Source organism: Amia ocellicauda, chromosome 15, assembly GCF_036373705.1.
Source record: "Amia ocellicauda isolate fAmiCal2 chromosome 15, fAmiCal2.hap1, whole genome shotgun sequence".
Classification (NCBI taxonomy): Eukaryota; Metazoa; Chordata; class Actinopteri; order Amiiformes; family Amiidae; genus Amia; species Amia ocellicauda.
The window spans coordinates 7843870-7863563 of record NC_089864.1 but is presented as its reverse complement, the minus strand read 5'-3'; the positions used below and the strand labels follow the sequence as shown (position 1 = coordinate 7863563).

The 19694-nt window shown below is 40.0% G+C and overlaps 1 protein-coding gene across 4 annotated transcripts in view; it reads right to left on the bottom strand.

Annotated features, from left to right (window-relative positions):
- The window catches only part of magi2a (membrane associated guanylate kinase, WW and PDZ domain containing 2a), a 283670-nt gene extending 264293 nt beyond the window's left edge, over positions 1-19377 (bottom strand). For all 4 annotated transcript variants that reach the window (XM_066687156.1, XM_066687157.1, XM_066687159.1 and 1 more), the window contains exon 1: positions 18819-19377. In XM_066687156.1, the coding sequence (XP_066543253.1) occupies positions 18819-19353 (535 nt within the window). In that variant the 5' untranslated portion in view covers positions 19354-19377. The remainder of the gene's footprint in view (positions 1-18818) is intronic.
- Positions 19378-19694: the final 317 nt, after the last annotated feature.

Sequence of the window (19694 nt, the reverse complement as noted above, 5' to 3'; positions counted from 1 at the left end):
AGCGGTACAAATTGGAGAAGCTATCAAACTACAATTTTTGAAAGAGCAGATCAAATCAGACTCAAGCCGGTGACACAAAAGTGCTCCACAGAGCTTAAAAATAATGGTCTAAGAGACTATGAAGGGGTGTCACAGGGCTACAATTGTGCCTTCAAGATTGTCAATTCCCTTTCTAAGATAATTGATGTAATTATTTTACCCTGCTGTTTTACTCAGATTTAAACCCAAGCAAATATTTCAGACACTCACTCTTTTAAATGAAGATTTCCAGGAACAATACATTTCTGTTTAATGTTATTCTGCAATAATAATATTAATAATAATAATAAATGGCCTGCTTGCATTTACAGATAACTGTTAACATGAAGCCATGGTAACTTCTGTATTTTATGATTGTATGTATTTATTTAGTTATTTGCACAAACAACTTCTCGTGGCCTTTGGGAATATGCAAAACATTGTAGTATAAAGCTATTTTTGTTTCCTTTTACACTCTAGGGTTGAATCACAAGGAGCTCTGCTGACTGAAGTAAATTAATTATTTTTCTTGTAAGTAATCTAAATCACACCACATTTATTTTAAATTAGGTTGCGCTATGCTATGTTTTAATAACTGTTAGGTCTGACGTCAAAGTATATACATGAAATTATTCGCAACATATGGCAGAGAAAGAGGTTGAATAGCTATTCAAGTTTTCTGTATAGGAACAAATTATGCCGATATCAGAGTAAGTTAAGTATTTCCTTTCTACAACCACAATTCAGTCAAGTTGCAAAACTGAATATGGGGAATAATCATCTACTGAGAGTTGCATTTACTGTCATTACTGCCATGAACAACTGTTACATATGTGTTAAGCCATTATCATTGAAAGAGATGACTTCTTATATTGACTTGAGATGTTACTCAAATACAAGAAGGAATGTCATACTCTATAAATAAATATAAATAGCATTTTTCATCTTAGCATTTTTCATCTTAGCTCTGACTAGAAAGTAATGTGGTTTCACTTGTCGGATATCCATGTCGGATATCCATGTCTGTCACTTTATTTTTTCCCCACATAAGAGACTTGTTACAAAATGTACAGCATCATTTATGCAGAGACAATTCTTTAATCAATTTCAAAACCTGAAAATTAATGAAGAAATCATCTTAAACAACACTGTGTGGATTTCTAATGAAATGGAAACATTGTTGCTTAGTTCTTGAAGTTCACTGTTACACTTTTTCAAAAAAGAAAATCACAGCCGCAGGCTGCTGGCAGTGAATAAAAATAAATGGAAATTGTTCTATCTAATTGCCTTTTTTAATTAACATATTTTATTTAAGAGTTGTTTGAAAGATTATATCTTAAAATATTTAACAATTAAACAGAGGACAATTCGTCGAGATTTTTGCAGGGCATGTAAAACACGTTGCATGGAAAAGTTACTTTGCTGCAGCGACCAATAAAATTAAATATGTCATTCATCATAGTTTTTCATAATACATTTTATCCCCCGAGGCTCAAATCTGAGAACAATGTTTTGGCGTTGTTTTCTCTTAACAAATTGTTTGATTAACACATGAACTCAATGGACTTCAACTATTAAAAGCACGTTTTTGGTTTACATTTGGTTTACAAGTGCTGTATCCATCCATCAAAGTACAAATGTGGAATTTCTGGCCAACTACAGCAAAGCAACACTTGGTTGTTCATGGATGGATGCACAGGGGTTTTAATGCTAAACTGAAAGCATTCAATACCTTTATGTTACATTTTTATATCACTGGAATAATGAGACTAAATGAAATGATGACGTAAAAAACAGCTGGTCATCGGGGTTTCCTGGAATGGGTATAAAAAACGACACTGACTGAGGGGATTAACACTTAAATGTACAGAGCAGCTGCAACAGAGGAACTGATAACTCAGCACCGACTGAGGGGAAATGAGAAAAACTGATTCACCTGGTGAGAGAGAGAGAGAGATGAACCTGGAAACTGTGGCCATGTGAGGGATTCCTTTCTTTTTGTGCCAGGTGAATCTGTTTTTCCCCCCACAGTGCTGATTAATCAACACAAACTCTTGCAGCTGTAGGTCAATATTTTATGTAAATCACCTTGGCGAGTGTCATTGTATACCTGTCCCAGAAAGCACCCTCCACAAAGCCGAAAAACTGTTTGATGCAGCACTGATAGAGATTAAAATTGATCACTAGTATTATTACCAATCATTAATTTGCAATATACATTATTTATGAGCATTCTATAATTCTAGAACCTTTGAGAACATATCTTATTTAAATTACTCAATTGCATTTACACACACACACATATACACTCACCTAAAGGATTATTAGGAACACCTGTTCAATTTCTCATTAATGCAATGATCTAACCAACCAATCACATGGCAGTTGCTTCAATGCATTTAGGGGTGTGGTCCTGGTCAAGACAATCTCCTGAACTCCAAACTGAATGTCTGAATGGGAAAGAAAGGTGATTTAAGCAATTTTGAGCGTGGCATGGTTGTTGGTGCCAGACGGGCCGGTCTGAGTATTTCACAATCTGCTCAGTTACTGGGATTTTCACGCACAACCATTTCTAGGGTTTACAAAGAATGGTGTGAAAAGGGAAAAACATCCAGTATGCGGCAGTCCTGTGGGCGAAAATGCCTTGTTGATGCTAGAGGTCAGAGGAGAATGGGCCGACTGATTCAAGCTGATAGAAGAGCAACTTTGACTGAAATAACCACTCGTTACAACCGAGGTATGCAGCAAAGCATTTGTGAAGCCACAACACGTACAACCTTGAAGTGGATGGGCTACTACAGCAGAAGACCCCACCGGGTACCACTCATCTCCACTACAAATAGGAAAAAGAGGCTACAATTTGCACAAGCTCACCAAAATTGGACAGTTGAAGACTGGAAAAATGTTGCCTGGTCTGATGAGTCTCGATTTCTGTTGAGACATTCAGATGGTAGAGTCAGAATTTGGCGTAAACAGAATGAGAACATGGATCCATCATGCCTTGTTACCACTGTGCAGGCTGCTGGTGGTGGTGTAATGGTGTGGGGGATGTTTTCTTGGCACACTTTAGGCCCCTTAGTGCCAATTGGGCATGGTTTAAATGCCACGGCCTACCTGAGCATTGTTTCTGACCATGTCCATCCCTTTATGACCACCATGTACCCATCCTCTGATGGCTACTTCCAGCAGGATAATGCACCATGTCACAAAGGTCGAATCATTTCAAATTGGTTTCTTGAACATGACAATGAGTTCACTGTACTAAACTGGCCCCCACAGTCACCAGATCTCAACCCAATAGAGCATCTTTGGGATGTGGTGGAACGGGAGCTTCATGCCCTGGATGTGCATCCCACAAATCTCCATCAACTGCAAGATGCTATCCTATCAATATGGGCCAACATTTCTAAAGAATGCTTTCAGCACCTTGTTGAATCAATGCCATGTAGAATTAAGGCAGTTCTGAAGGCGAAAGGGGTCAAACACAGTATTAGTATGGTGTTCCTAATAATCCTTTAGGTGAGTGTATATTCATACATTTAGGCTACTATAAATAATGTTTTCATAAAAACAAACTTGCCAGTGTTGCTTATAGGTATTTCTGTATGCAAAAGATAAATTGCTTCTGTTTTTGAAGGATGTATTCAAATCCTAACAAGAAGCACCCAACCAAAACAAAATCAACAGTCATCGCCTTCCAGTGGGGCCAGCAGTTCCAGAGACACACATGATTATAATCAAAACTTTCCTTTTGTACTCGACACAATTTGCTGTCAAGTGGATAAGGAAGTACCTGAATTATCCTCCATCCAACTATGCAACTCCCAGCCTGGGCTTAGATGGTATGTAGTTCAGGGTGGCAAGTTTGTTATTGGCGTTGAATGGCAATACTGTTCCTAAAATCTGTCCAGGACAATGCGGCCTCGTTCGGGACTCTGTGCCCGGTCCAATTAAAGCTCTCTCAGCTGCTCAATTCAGCTCTTATCGTATGGAATGCACTATAAACTGTTTGTCTGTGTAAAGCAACGATCAGGGATTATATCACTTCAACATCGAGTATAAAAAGGATTCATAGAGGGTTTGGTGGAATGCAATGTTCCCACGGTTTGCAGATTGTAGTCGGTGATTCATTATAATAACTATTTGTCATGTTCAAGTCAGAACAATGGATTCCCTTTCGTTCTTATTAATATATGCAAAACAATCTTGGGGGGTGGGGGCAATTGGGGAAGAAGCGAAAGCCTGTCAAAACAGATTGTTCATGTTGTAGCACCTAATATATAGTGGAATATTTTCAAGTTGATGTTTAATTTGATTTCAATCACTTACTATTTCTAATAGGTGCTTTCTAACTCGAGGTCTGGAGCTTGCTGATCTGACAAACACTTGATTGTCTATTTTATGTGATTTCTATTTAAGGTACTCTCTTCTTATAGAAATTATTTATTTACTTTGCAGAAAACATCACTGCTTCCCATGTGCTTAAATAACTGCTCCTTTGTGTAATTGCTCATTTTGTTCAAGGCGTGTTCAAGACTCGAGCAAGTTATAAATTAATTCAACTGACTGAGATGCTTTAAGAGTGTAGGACCATACATATCTCAAGACAAGACACAAGAGAAGCATCACTACTTCACTGAACACTGTTTAGATGCACTGTAGTGTTATACAGTACTTTTAGGGGTTGCTGAGCAAATATTTGGTCATGAATAATCCTTGAGGAAAAATATGAAGATTAACGTCTCATTCAGCATGTCTAGTTTCTATATTGTTTTTGGGAATATCGTTTAATAAAATGTAGAAAGAGGAAAGAGGAAAGCTGTAACTCTGGCTGACACACCTTCTTGTTTGACAAGTATATGCCAGGTATTTGCCACAACTGTGTCACACTCAGAGTTGAAATGATCTTTATTATTGAACTGTGTTGGTTTTACATTTTAGTTTAACACTACCTGCAAATAAATAATTCAAGAGTACTATAGAAATACATATCCCTAATGGCAATGCCATAAATTATTTAAAAGCTCTTCTTCTATCATTTGTTTTACCATATTCACTATCAAAGCACACGCACTAGAATAACAATGTATTGTCAAGTGGCTGTGTACACAAAACAAACACAGAGTTAAAATGTGTTAAAATGTTTGATTTCACAAGAAATAACACACATCAACGGCTGTGGCACAGTTTAATACGGCATGAAGAAATAGTTCATTTTTCTTTCCAATGTAATTCAACCAGAACAAAAAGGGTCACATTCCAGCGTCCCAAAAGAACGACAGCTTCTCCATCAAACTGCACAGGGAGTGAAAGGGGAAGGGAGGGGAGCTTTTAACAGCAGGAAACAAGTGTCAACAAATGCTTTCTTGAAGTTTGTAACTGCCTCCTGGAAGAAGCATTTGTTCTGGAATGGGAACAGCACCTTCACAGAACCTCCTATAATTACAATGTAACTTCCATTTAATTAAATAAACCCCTTTCGTCAAAAACACATCTTAATAGACCACTCTTTTAAGACTACTATCTTACAAACTAAGTGAAAGCAAGTGTTTTGTTTAAAGTATCAAAGGACAAAAGCACACATTACCTTGTTTAAAAAAAACATTACAAGCAGTTAAACACAGTTGCATGTAGAGATAATTGAATAGGTTTGTTTTGGCATTAATGTTTAATGCACAATGTTTAGTTTTTTACAGAGCGGCTGATTATTCTCTAAATGTTAGTATTGTAAGGTATTGTTTCACTGGCCAAAGGATAAATTGTAAATCACGAACTGAAATGACTCCCTGGAATGTTGTCTTTATGTAAATCAAACGTTCGAAAGCTTAAAAATGTGAGTTTAAGCGATTTGTATGCCGTAAGGACTCCAGGGGAGGGATCGACAATTTTTCAGAAAGACACATTGTTACGTGACACCGGAACTCCTTCCTTCTGCAGATACAAACCTGAACCAATCTTCCTACACAACACTGGAGGAATTGTGTTTGGGGTGAGATGTGAACTCGAGGTGCTGGAAGATGGTAATCATAAAAGATTTCATGGTACAATCAGGAAGAATAGGGTCACTAACCGCTAAGTTCTCAATCAGCCTCTCTCACTCTGGCCCACCTACACGTGCCATGTCTTCTCTAAACTAAAAGATAAAAATAGTTTGTACAGCCACTTAACAGTGTCCTTAATTACTTCATGCTTCACCGAACACAATCACATTAGATGAACATTAATTTCAATGCAGACGTAAGACTTGTATAGACTTACATAGACATCCAAATCATACATATATGCATGCTGTTTGCTTTAAAAAACACAATACCCTTGATATGCAAATCGTGAGAAGCCACTGGGAAGTCAGCTTTTTAAGGCCTAAAGATTGTACATTTCCCATGAGGGAATCACAAAAAAAACGCACAAGGCTGCAAAGTTATACTGATCAATGTGGTTGTGTTTCACTGAAAAACACTAGACTAATAAACTTTATTTATGCAGAGGGCCAGCTGGGAGTCCTTCTGGCGTTTCTACAGCTCCGACCAGCACAATCTTGCCATCGCACATTCAAAGTTTTGTTCTAAATTGCAACTCATTCATATTTATGTTGACTTTTCTAACCTGCGACGGGCAGCAGGAAACTCCAGGGTTCATTATAAAGTGTGTTTACTGCTGCTTTGATTTCTCATTTGTTATGTAGTGACTCGTTAGTCTCACCAGCCTGCTCTCTAGCACAGCTCCTACCTGTACTGAGAGAAACAAATCCCATATAGTCTGATGCCATTGTCTTCATAGCTTTGTTGCCAGACCCTTGGGCTTGTCGTTGGCTCATTGTGTGTGCAAACTTGATCAGGGTAATGTAAAAGAAGTTCATTAAATACTTAGTGGGTGTTTGAGGTTTAGCCTGGCAGTGCTTTTCCACCATTCTTCCTCAGCTGAGCTTTGCATCTGTGTCCAAGTCATCTTACTAAACAACATCCAATCCTTCTCCCCAGCTGAGAGTTTCAAAATCCCGTCCGTAAGCACCTGAGCTCAGACAACAAGCATTTTGAATTGTATTCTTCGGCAGAGGTGTTCTATGTGAGCTGAATTACACGCCACTAATCATGTCAAGTTCTCAACAGTAGAAAATGAAATTCCCTTTACATCAGCAGAATTGGTGGCTCTTCTAGTTATAAAAGAGGAAGGTCTGTTAAGCAATATCACAACAAGTTTCATAAAAGAGCACCAGACATTAAAACCATTTACGAACAAAACCTCTGCCTTCCTCCTGGCGATGCAGACAATTTCAGAAACAAACAAACAAACAGGCAGAGAATGAATGCGTGCCTTATTGTAATCCCAGGAACAGGGAATTCATATTTCAAGTGTCTCTCGGTTTCTTGGAAACCATGAATACCAAATTCAAGAAAAGTACAATTCACCCGCCCACTGATTTGATTTAAAACAAGATGTGTTGATATTTGTAGAACATATAACACGATTAAATATAAAAGAGAATAAAATAAACTGAATGGCCTGTATATCAATACATATAACTTTCAAATAATAGTGATAATAATCATATAACTATTTAATGAAATGGCAAACAAGCCTATAATAATCAAAACTCCATGAATGTCAACGGCATCCATTAAAATATATTATTAGTGGAGGGAATTGGGTGGGGATAAACTACACAGCAGGACACACCTTTGGATCGACCATGAATAATTGAACTTGTATAAACAGATTTCTTTTTAAATACACGCAATAGTTTAGAGTACACCTCCGATCCTGTCAATGCTTTGAACACAGATACATTGCTTAGTGCTGCCATTGTTAATGAATGGTCCACATGTAACTCAGTGATTCTGTACAGACAGTGCACGAGATCCAGAACTCAATTAAACCCATTCAGCCCCTCCAAGGTGTAAACGCTGCATTTTCTGCAGTGAATAATTTGCGAGCTCTGAAACACAAACCAAAGACTGGTTACATGCAAGAAGAGGCGACACAGACCTTAGATCGTACACAGTGTTTATAAACCTACTGATGCAAGAAGCAAGTCAAGTGAACCAAGAACCAAGTCATTTCTTTATATATCCTGGTGAGACATCTACACAGGATGGCGATTGTTTTATTCTTGGTTCAGATTAAAACAAATTGGGTCTTAGTTTTGCTGTGCTGTTTTACCTCATTATCCACATGCCGTATTCCTCCTGCACGATTCTGTATATCTTTATTTCCAATGAATGATATGATTATTAATAAATCTGCCTGTTGAAGTAGTGTCTGTCTAGGAACTCATTACACTTTCATTAAAAGCCCAATACTGCCATTCTGTTACAGTAATAAATAAATAAATTCCTGCCAGAAATTATGAAAATACTTCTGTCTGTAATACTAAAGGATTGCTATTAATATATCACATTTCTGTACATGTCAGTGGGGTACGATAGTTATAAAGTGCTTACACTGAAGAGAGAGATCAAGCTCAAAGCTATGCTGCTACTAACCCACACAGCTTTGATCCCTTTTGATACTACACACCTCAACACCGAGCATTAGCTTGCATGTTTACCGACTGCATCCCCAGGTAGCTTTGATTTATGCTGATATTATGTACCTTTCCACCCAGTACACGAGTGCACGTGTTTTCTTACGAGATGACAAACTTCAAACGGAGCCGCGGTGCAAAAGCAACATGACAGACCTCGATTCCTTACTCATTCATTAAGCATGAACTCAAGGAAAGGAGGAAAGGAACTTCGTTTTCTGTAGACATATGTTCTCAAACTAGCAGTATTATTATTTTACTTTTTTATGTCAACAATATAAAACGTATTAAAGATATAAAACATGACAGAAACACAGAGTCACTGCATTTTCGCTGTGTTGCTTTGTCTGCTTACTACACTAGATGTTTTCCTCAATGGAATTCCATGCATCTAGTCCTGTTTGACATTGTTAATTAATTGTGAGGCACTAACAGTAATCACAATACTACACTGGATAAACAGATGTCATTATACTGTACTGTATTGTACTATTCAATCCCTGAACTGAAATCACTCATGCAATATATATAGCTTATAGTTCATATTGAACCGATGGCAATTAAATGGCTTCTTTTCAGCTGAAGAATAAAAAGAAAACATGCATTTTAATAACCCCAGACTCTCTACTGCACATTTCCAGAGAACTGCCTTATTAAACACTAGATTGGAGTGGCAAAGAGGGGGTGACAGTCCAGTTAGATCACTGTTCCTGGGAGGAAATGTGAAATGTCAAGTATTTTTTCTTCTTCTGGTTTAGGTATTCAATCCCAGGTTTCTAACTGGACTTCTGTGTGCACCAGCAATCTGGCACATTGTCAGTGACTGACAGTGAAGAGAAAAGCCCAACTAATAACTAAACTTCTGGCATCACTTCCCCCCAAAAAATGCAAGATCTTTATTTCGCATAGAGAGACAAAACATGCCAATAACACCCTTGCAAGCGTGAGTGCGAGCCGCTGTATTTCTCAGGTTTTCTGAACTGCCTGTCATGTTCGTAAAGATAATTTTTCATGCACGATCTGCCAAAGAAAGGAAAATCAACCTGTCTATACATGCAGTCCGAACTTAATGTAAACCCAGTATAACAATGCCTAAGAAAATAAGAAACACAAGCAGTAGTGTCAAATGCTTCCTATTGTCCCTTGAAGCATTTTCACTAGCTATATTAAATTACATCTCCCCTTCAATAACTACTTTCACTGGCAAAATAAAACAAAAGCAAAACAATCAAAAGTACTAGTTTTCATGGGAGGAACAGCGTGTCGTTCCTTATGAGAGGATTTTTGGATGGCAGACAACGGAGAGAACAAAACTCCAGTTTGCGGCCTCCTATAATAAGAGGACATGGAACCCATCCAATACAACGGTAGATCACATTCTGCGTAGTATGTTTAAATCTATAAGCACACATCTTAGGTTTGTTTACTGTGCAACTTCAATAGATGTGGATTTTAAAACTAGGCAAAACAATATAGCCCAAGACAATCTTAAATAATTTGCCCACAAGCTTAGACATAATGTTACTACTACAAACAATTTAGCAGGATTTTATTATCTTCAGAGCTGTTTGCGGAATCATTAAACAAAGACTTTCAAGTACAGAGGTTTAATTTGTGCGCACACACACAAGCATACTGTATATGATAGCTGGCCAGAAAATATATGTAACCTGAATTATGTTGAATTGACTTTAATCACAAACGTCTTGGGTCTAAAATGTTACAGTCTTTCCAGACAGACAAACACACGTTAGTATGAAAGTAGGCAGTAAACGAAATCACCTGGAACTTGGAAAAGAGACACAGTGGGCCGAACCCAGCGCTCTTAGGCAGGCGTGGATCGATAAAGGCTGATAATGATGCTGATGACATACATATATAATAGTGTAGTGGTAGCAGGGGGTAAAACGGAGGATCAGGCCTTCACTACATCCCCCCAGGATCCTGAATTAGTTGAATCGGCCAGTTTTTCTGCTGAGGCAAAGCCACACGACCCGAGCCTGCATTAAACTGCACGTGCCAACGCTATTTTGGGCTACCAAAGCGGCTACTTCACAGAGCTGTCTGTAACAGAGGATGGATTTTGAAGGCTTGTGCGTCACCCAGGTGTTTCTTGGAGTTTGCCCATCTCAAGGACTCCAGGAGACGGAAAGGCAAATACTGGTTGGGGGCCAGAGGGAATTAAATCCATGTTCTTCTGTTTGACTTATTGTGGGCCAAATTGGGATGACTGCAAGGCCAGATCTAGGGAGGACCGGTGGAGCAACTGATGTGGGAATCCAGTTTGTTCTCCTCTCCAGGGAGCACGAGGGACAGCCGCGTCCACACTGCAGAGCCACAGTCATAAGACGAAGCCGCAAAAGCCTTCAAGGTGAAGAATTTTTAGGGAAAGAACAAAGCCTTCTCTTTCTCTTTTTCATTTACCATTTATTGCTACCAGGGGGGGTTTTGATATCAGCAGAAAAAGAACCAGGCCAACCTCTGCGAAGAAAAACAAACATATTTGTTGCCGATTTTAAAAGCTATTTAATAGAACTCCCGAGTTTCACAGGCTATTTGAGTACAAGGCAGGCAGAATGGCTCGTAGGCTATATGCAAATGGAGACTGCACTGAATAAATGAATAAAGCACCGATTCTGCAAATTCTCAGCGAATTTACATGTGTGAGTTTATAAAATGTTTATCTTGTCACATAGTGATTTAAAGGGCATTTGGGTGCGCACATGCATTTAAATTAGAGCACTGATCACTCTGTACTGAATCGAGTTCCTTATTCCTAATTATAGACTCATCAAAAGTATTGGGACAGCAGGCATATATCTTCAAAGGGTGTATTTAATATGTTGCAGGAAACCCTCGGGGATATTGCACCATTCCTTCAACAGCACAAAGCCCTTGTGGTCTCCGGCAGATTCGCCACTACAGTTCATCCCAGAGGTGCTTTACGGACTTGAGGGCAGGACTCTGAACAGGCCGTGAAATGCTTTTAAAGCACTCTATGATTTCCATCAGCTTTACAGAGGTTTGTCCAATTATTTTTGGGAATATATGCATATGTCTAATGTTCCCTCAGTCATTTGAGAACATCAGCTGCACCATTAAACACTTTTATGGCACTTTCAAACATTTTAAACGCATCACAAATATAAGAACGTAAACGATGTCAGTTTCTACACAAACCATGAAACTGCAGCTGTGGTGCGAACGTTTGCTTTCGATAATAAACACATGATTCACTAATAAATCACTGTGATTTCTGTATGCAAATCATTTCTAATTATCCATCTCTTGTAAAAAGATTTATTTTGAAACACGCGCACACTTATGCATGAATGCACAAACAAGCAACTGGGTAGATTGTTTCGCTCACTTGCTAATTCAAGTCAGCGTTCAAACCGAGATAATCTGCTACGGTAGAGATGTTAAAACCTTATCTCAGTCCTAACCCTGATATCTCTCCTGATCAGGCGTCAGCATTAATGTGAGCTGGTTCAAATGTAGTTTTCCACAGGACACGCATTTACCATCCTAGCAATATACGCTGAGAGTGAAAACCATTTCAGCCAGCAGGAAAAACTGCACCCTTGCACTCTAGAGTTATCTCATGCAGCGTGTGTTTGTTTTGAAGGAAATGCTCGCTGTTGATGGGTGACATGTGGAGCTTGCCAGAACACAGGAATAAATTCAACCTCTGCCCTTCTCATACAGTATTTGCTCCAACAAAAGGAGGCAGCCTCTTACACACACCAGCTGTTTACATTTGTAAGCAGACTGAGGACTGTAAACGGCCTGAAACGCTGCATTTAGGAAGCTGACGGTTATCATATATGAAGCCTTGGATTTCTGGAGATGCATGAGAACCTTCTGGAATCCATACATTCTCAGAAGCACACACACACACAGTATCAATACACGGCCGCCAAGACACGAGGAAGTGCGTTTGCCCGTTTGTCTGCACCACACAGATGGGTTGGAAACACAAACGTTATTAAGTAATAAGTCTATAAAGGAACGTAAGTGGGTCTGAGCGGTTGTCCGTATCTGCAGACAACTACAACTCTTAGTTCAATCAGTATCTGAATGAAAAAACGAGGTCCACTAATAGGCCCTATGTGCGGATGTGACTAACTTATTTCAGATGCAAGATACGGAGGTGCGTTCGCAGCAAACTAGCTTCTTTCTCTCAGAACAGTTCAAATCTGTGACTCCCAAAAGCCATCGAAATATCACTACATCTGCTGTCACAGCCAGATCGCCATGACAACAGTCAAGCGATGCAAGAGCAGCAGAAACCGTGTCAGCGTGCCGAGAACAGCGCTAATATGTTCCCTGGAAAAGCATACTGGCTTATATATATGTGTGTGTGTGTGTGTGTGTTCAATGTGTTCAGGTTCACATGCTGTCATACTACCACCTGATACTCAAAAGCCATATTGCTAAACGACTGCTATTAAAAGGTACAAAATAAACGGTGTAAAAATATTACAGCGACGCTTTATAGCGCTGTGCTGTCCTAGTGACCCGATTTCAAGTGGATACACTTCATGAAAGCTACAAAATAACATAGAAACAACAAAACAAAGCAGACTTATTTACTCTTGTTCACTTGCCTAGTAGCTTAATATAGCATAGTATTATATTTTATCTATATCTTATTTATGCATAGTCCTGCAGAATCATGGGATGCCTAATGTGTACATATTACAAGTTATGATGATGATTATTATGTATATCATTATGAAGATTTGGTATTCTGAAATTAATATCTAATTAGGAAGAGAAGGATCTACTGTATGTTGGTAGAAGCCGTGCTTCTCCGTGGCTTGCAATCTGATAACATGCAGTATTTATTACATGTGGATCAGTTTCAGCTCCAATAAGCAGCTTATACAATCTGAACTGTCCTTATAGTGTGTCAGAGTGTTAACTCATCTATTAAGACCTTTTCTATATTTTTAACACAAATATAGAAGCACAGAACCCGAGTGATGATTAAGTACCTTTATAATATAATTGTTCATGCTCTAAAGATCAACCACAGCTCTGAATTTCTCACTTAATGAGCTTCTTCGGCCCGGATACTAAGCAGACGCAGTTATGGACTGCTTGCCTGATCTAACCTGAAAATGTCAGAGCGTACCTGAGTAACTGGTGTTTATTAAGACAATCTAATTACGAACAACCATCAAAGACTGAAGTGAAACCAACTACATCATCATTAGGGGCGGGGAATTACAAGCTACAACCCCTGATGTTGATTTAACTATTTATAGTAAGAAAAGGCAAGTACGTCATGCTGTAACACCTGGCCTCACTGTCATTCATGATGCTGCACAAACCTGCAGCAAGGCAGGCATAATAGACAGCCAAGAAGAACAGTTAAATGATTCATCAAGAACTTTAAATAAAATCAATCAATCAATCAATAAATATTCAAGCTTCCAAAAAGGTTTTAATTCAGACCAGGGTGTCGGATATTTTACCCATTTCCAGAAATCAGATAATATTCTCAGGGCTGAGCTTAGCTACTTAAGTAATTAGCGCTGTACTATAATACATCACCCACGCATGTCAAAATACTTTGCATTAGATTGAAATAAGACACAAAAAAGGTTTAACCCAAAGGAAAAAAGCTATGTGAACCTCAGCATTAACCATTATAATTATCTGAATGGTATTTAAGTCTATTACAAATCTTTATATATTATTTTTGAATAGTTTTGCCAAGCATTTCAAAGACTCTTTATTTGCCACACTTATCCTCAAATAGCTCTCAAGAATGCAGGTTTAATTTACAGGTGAGAAGCTGTAAAACATCGCCATGCTTCAAAAAGAAAGAGCGCATTACTTTGCATATATTTCCACATGAATAATTACATTTTAAAGAGGTGGCTATGTTTTTCCAAGTTGTTCTGACTTCCTTACAGAGCAACAAAAACGCAAGTCATATGTCTTTAGCCTTGTCGACGTCGCATGTTATGTGCGAAATCACACAAGCCCGCTTTGAAACCAAACAGACATTCCACAATCTGAGCAAACTCCCCAGCGATGTGGCTGAAGAGAAAATTTGGGAACATTTAAAAATAGACTGGATAGGATCCTTGGATCACTTAGTTATTAATGGACACCAAACGAGCACAATGGGGCCAATGGCCTCCTCTCGATTGGACACTTTCTTATGTTCATATGTTCCTGGAGTATTTTCCGACCCTACGCAGATGCTGTCAACATCTCAACCAGATAAGGCCAAAGGCAGGAAAGAGGGATGTCTTATCCATAGAAAAAGAAACACTGCATGATCAAATAGTAAGCAGGGTCTAACATACATCAGCAAGATTTAGATCAAAATAATTGATTAACTAATGACCAGAAATGTATTACATATGCTTTGGGATTAAGTATTCTGTTTACAGCGATATTAACAGCAACAACAACAAACCAAAGATGAAAGACTGAAGAAGCACCAGATAAACTTGGAAGCATGCTGTTAGACATCGTGATTATTGAAAATAATATATGTATTTCTTGTGGGGAAAAGATCAATGTTTCAATTTGCTGTGGAATTCAGCCACAGCATACCAGACCAATTGAAACACTGCGTAACCTATATATGCATCTACTCAGTAGCTATATGTATCTATATTCTGTTCACAATGTCTTATCCACTGCATAGTTGTTTCACACGATTCCATGTTATGCAATATGCTCTGAATACATATGATATTTAGTTTTGCCATCAAATAATAAGGATAAATAATAGCATAAGGTAAAGAAGAAAACACATTAAACCAAGACGGGAGAAGAAGGACAGAAATAACTGACTGTCTGATTAAGCCTTTAATAGGGTTTTGCCGTCTGTGTTAGATCTGGAGCAGGGCTTGCCATGGCGGAGGAGAAGAAAATAAACAATAGCAAAAAAAAAAAATGGAAGAGCTTGCAGCACAATAATTCATAATAGGCACAACATTTTGAATCAACACATCTGTCTCCCCTGATAAGCAGTCAAGGAATGAACTATTCAAGGTCAGCTTACATTGCCTGGTGATGTATTCATACCCTGGATAAAGTGTAACTAAAAGCTGGATTTAACAAAGCAAAAGCAGGTGTACAGTCAGCAAATATTAATGTGAATCAAAAATGTTATAAATCAATAAATAATATGGCTATCAGCTCTGTAATACATCAGAAAAGATTCATATATTACTAACTGCACATTATTCAGATTTCTAAACCTGTTAAGCAGTATTGTGTTGATCCTTATTTGGCTCTGATAACCTTTTAATATATTCAAATCTAAGGCAGTTCGACCACTCCTCTTCACAAAAACCGCTACAGCTCCCCCCAGGCTGTGTGACCTGCCCCTGTAAACCGCTTTCTTCGGGTCATACCATCCAACTGAGGTCTGGCGAGTGTAACGGCCCGTCAAGAATGTGGCTTTTATACTCGCTGAACTATCTCAAGACGCAGATGCGCATTTCACATCGTCGTCCTGTCGGAAAAGGGTCGTTTTGCAACCAGGCTGGAGCTTCTTGACAGAGGGAACCAGGTTTTGTTTACTGAAATATCCTGGTACACTTTGCAGATCCATCCATCCCTTAAGTCTGACAAGGGCAACAGGACCGGATGATGTACAACCGCCCCAAGGAAACAGCTCCGTCTCCGAGGGCACGACATTCTCCGTTGATCCATGCGTCCAAAAGCCTCAATTCTGAGTTCCATCGGACCACAAAGCATGCTGCAGATGAACAGCAACGGGCAGACTATTCAGATTATTCGTTTTACGTTTCCAGCTCAGGAGAGAGACCTTGCATGTCTGATTGCCCTCCTTCTCCACATGGACTCCACTGTGGTGGAGTGAGTTGCCTGCAAGCATTAGCTCCTCAGAGCTTCATACCAACTTCGGACGCCTTTCATAAGACACATCCGTTCCAATTACACCTAGACCGTTTGTATCTCTTATATCTTAAGTTTATAACTGTAATGTGTGCATTACTTATTCTTATTGTGATATTGGACACCTGATTCATTCAGCTGATATGGAACAGTAGTCAGATGATGCCAGATTCTAGAAGACAGAATAGCGTAGGTTGTATTTTAAAAACAGTAGGTGTTGCTACAAGTCCCTCAAAAATCTGTCATAGCTACTTGATGTTGTCTTCCTTCTTCATAATATTGTGAACTTACATTTGTACGTTTCCTTATCCATTTGAGCATCTGAGTTATCCCCTTGAAACATCCAGACTACATCCTTGCTTCAATAGTGTTGTGCATATAAAATGAAACCACCATAAGTCGACATGTGAAAATAGTCACATTATTCACTGCCTAATTGAATTAACAACTTAACATACAAGAAATTAATTCTAAATATGAATGAAAGAACAAGCAGCCACAAATTGAACTCAGGGCCATACAACTTTTGTTATCTTAAATTAGATCCCTGAAATATGTTTGCGACGTATCCCCACCCATTCCTCGTTAGGAGAAGCAAGTGTTTTTTTTTAGGCCTAGATCAAATCAAAACTTTGACACACCCGCTAATCATAAATTACAGACCTCCACCTAATCGTAACTTTCTTCTATCAATAAAAACGCGAGCCATAAAGTTCTGCTCTATAATTTGCTATTAGCGGGTGGGTCAAAGTTATGATTTGGTCTAAGGCTTTAGTGTGACTGTAAAAGATTTATTGATATGCACGACAGAATCATGGATCGGCTTAAGAACAGCAATATGTTCATCCTTCAGAAGAAACTATATCCTATATAAACCTTCAAGGTATACTAATCTATGCCACATACATTCCGTGCAAGATAGGTATTGAAAAGAAAAATAAGTGTCTTTTAAATTAGTATTTGATCGGGGTCTGAATGCCCAATATCAAAATGCTTGTCAATTATTTTTCTTCAGTCAAATTATTAATTTCACACCAACATCAGAATCTTTACTTGAGATTTCCACGTGTGACGGTATGAGTTTTTGGTAGCATTGTTAAGTCAGTTTCACAGAGAGAGAGATTGTATTTTATCATATTATAAAAAAGGAGTCGTGTGAGCAGCCAAGTATGATGTAAAGGCTCACACGTTAGATCTAACAATGCATAATCAAGCTTCACGGTCAGTAATGTCTGAGTTACTGTACACACTGGCTGACAGAAGTGGGTCACAATCGCTGCCCCCTCAAGTCTGGTTCAACATTTCGTGAAGCCGCTCTTTAGTCAGCGATGCTCCAGTGCCAGCTCGGATGTGCACTAAAGCTCAGACACCCGGGCACAAGATGGGTTTACCTGAAAAACCCAACGCAAAACCAAGTCGACTACTGGTTCAGGCGAGATGATCCCAGTTCTGCTCGGCATGCATCTGCCAGTTCAAATACCACTCTCTCTCTGAAGGAGATATTTAAAAGGTAAGGGGCAAGTATGTCAAATACATCCCTGCATCATATAGCACTTACTCTACCTTAGTCTGTTTAATATTTCATTATTTAATCCCATTCAAAGAGAGAAGAAAGGATTATTCTCATACCTTATGCTCACTACAGTGCTCAAACCCTGGAGGGGGGGGATGTCGTTTGCTCACCCAAATCATCAACAATTTCCATCTTTCTCTGTTGTTATTATTATTTCAACTTCAATCAACCATGAATAGAGCATCTGCAACATCATTAGTCTTTTTAAAGTAGAAATATGCACTCATTTGCCTGAGATGGTATAGGTTTTCTTTTTCTTTCTGACATCCAGATACAAACTTTGCTCCCAGAAAAAGCCAACGCCACGCCCACCTATTGCAAACGTGTGGCTGAAGGCTTTCCACTCTCCAGCTACCCACACTAACAGGCTGATGCATTAACCACACAGCACTGGACGAGAGAACAACACGTATAACATTAAAATACCATATACACTCTAACAGCTCTAGGACATCCTCCTGGCATCCGATTACAGTTATCCACACTGACAAGACTGGTCTCCGGATCTGTGCCATGGCAGATCCCCTTGCTGGACGTCAGTTTACTACGTGCAGTGTTACTGACTAAACAAACACACATGCACGGGTGACACCAAGAGAGGAAAACAACCCAACTTCCTTCTTGGACTTCTTGCACGGCTCCATCCCTGCCCTGCCTCTCAAAGTTTGTTTCGGGTCTCTAAGGCTGCGCATAACGGCCCGCTCGTCTCGTCTCGTCTCGTCTCGTCGGGTTTGAAACTTTGCTTGCTCTCGGTCTCGGCCCCGGCATCGCTTGGGGGGGTTGAGCACAGACACCCAAAGCGGCACTCACCTTGCCTGACACATTTCAGTCGGATGGGGTCTTTGCAGTGCTTGACAACGGCCAGCACATCCCTGATGGTGAGCCCAGCCACGGGGGTGTCGTTGACCTCCAGCAGCAGCTCATCCTGGGACAGTTTCCCACTCTGGCAGACCACTTTGCCCGGCTTCACCTCGCCCAGGTAGGGGAACTGGCCGTTCTCGGCGCCTCCTCTCAGGTCGAAGCCCAGCTCCCCGTCCTTATTCCTGCAAATGACAATCTCGTGGACTTTGTTGGTCCAGTGGCTTTTCTTTTTCAGGCTCTTGGACATGGTGGACGTCAGTCTGGCAGGAGTTCGCGGGACTCTCGGTGTTATTGGTGTCGGCCGCCCCGGTGGAGAGCACAGGGTTGTTTCAGTGTCGCTGGATGCCCGCGGTGAGAGCCATGCCAGCTCGCCTGCACAGCGGCGGTGTGGGGCTGCGCTACACTGTAGCGCTGGAGCTGCTACACAGAGTCGCAGGCGAGTGACCCGGATGTGACGTCGGCAGGAGAGAGGCAGAGCTCGCATCTCTGCACAGCAGCCAGGAGGAGAGAGAGAGAGAGAGAGAGAGAGAGAGAGAGAGAGAGAGAGAGGGAGGGAGAGAGAGAGAGAGAGAGAGAGAGAGAGAGAGAGAGGGAGGGAGAGAGAGAGAGAGAGAGAGAGGGAGGGAGAGAGAGGGAGGGAGGGAGAGAGAGAGAGAGAGAGAGGGGCGGCGCGCTCAGTAGCAAGACGGGGGGATTAGGCTGCTTCGCTGAGAAAGCAAAGATTTCACAGAGGAGAGATGCACGGCCACAGCATGCATACAGAGGAGCCCTTATCCGTGATATTTATTCCTCACATAGAAACGCGGATACAGCTGGCAGGTGATT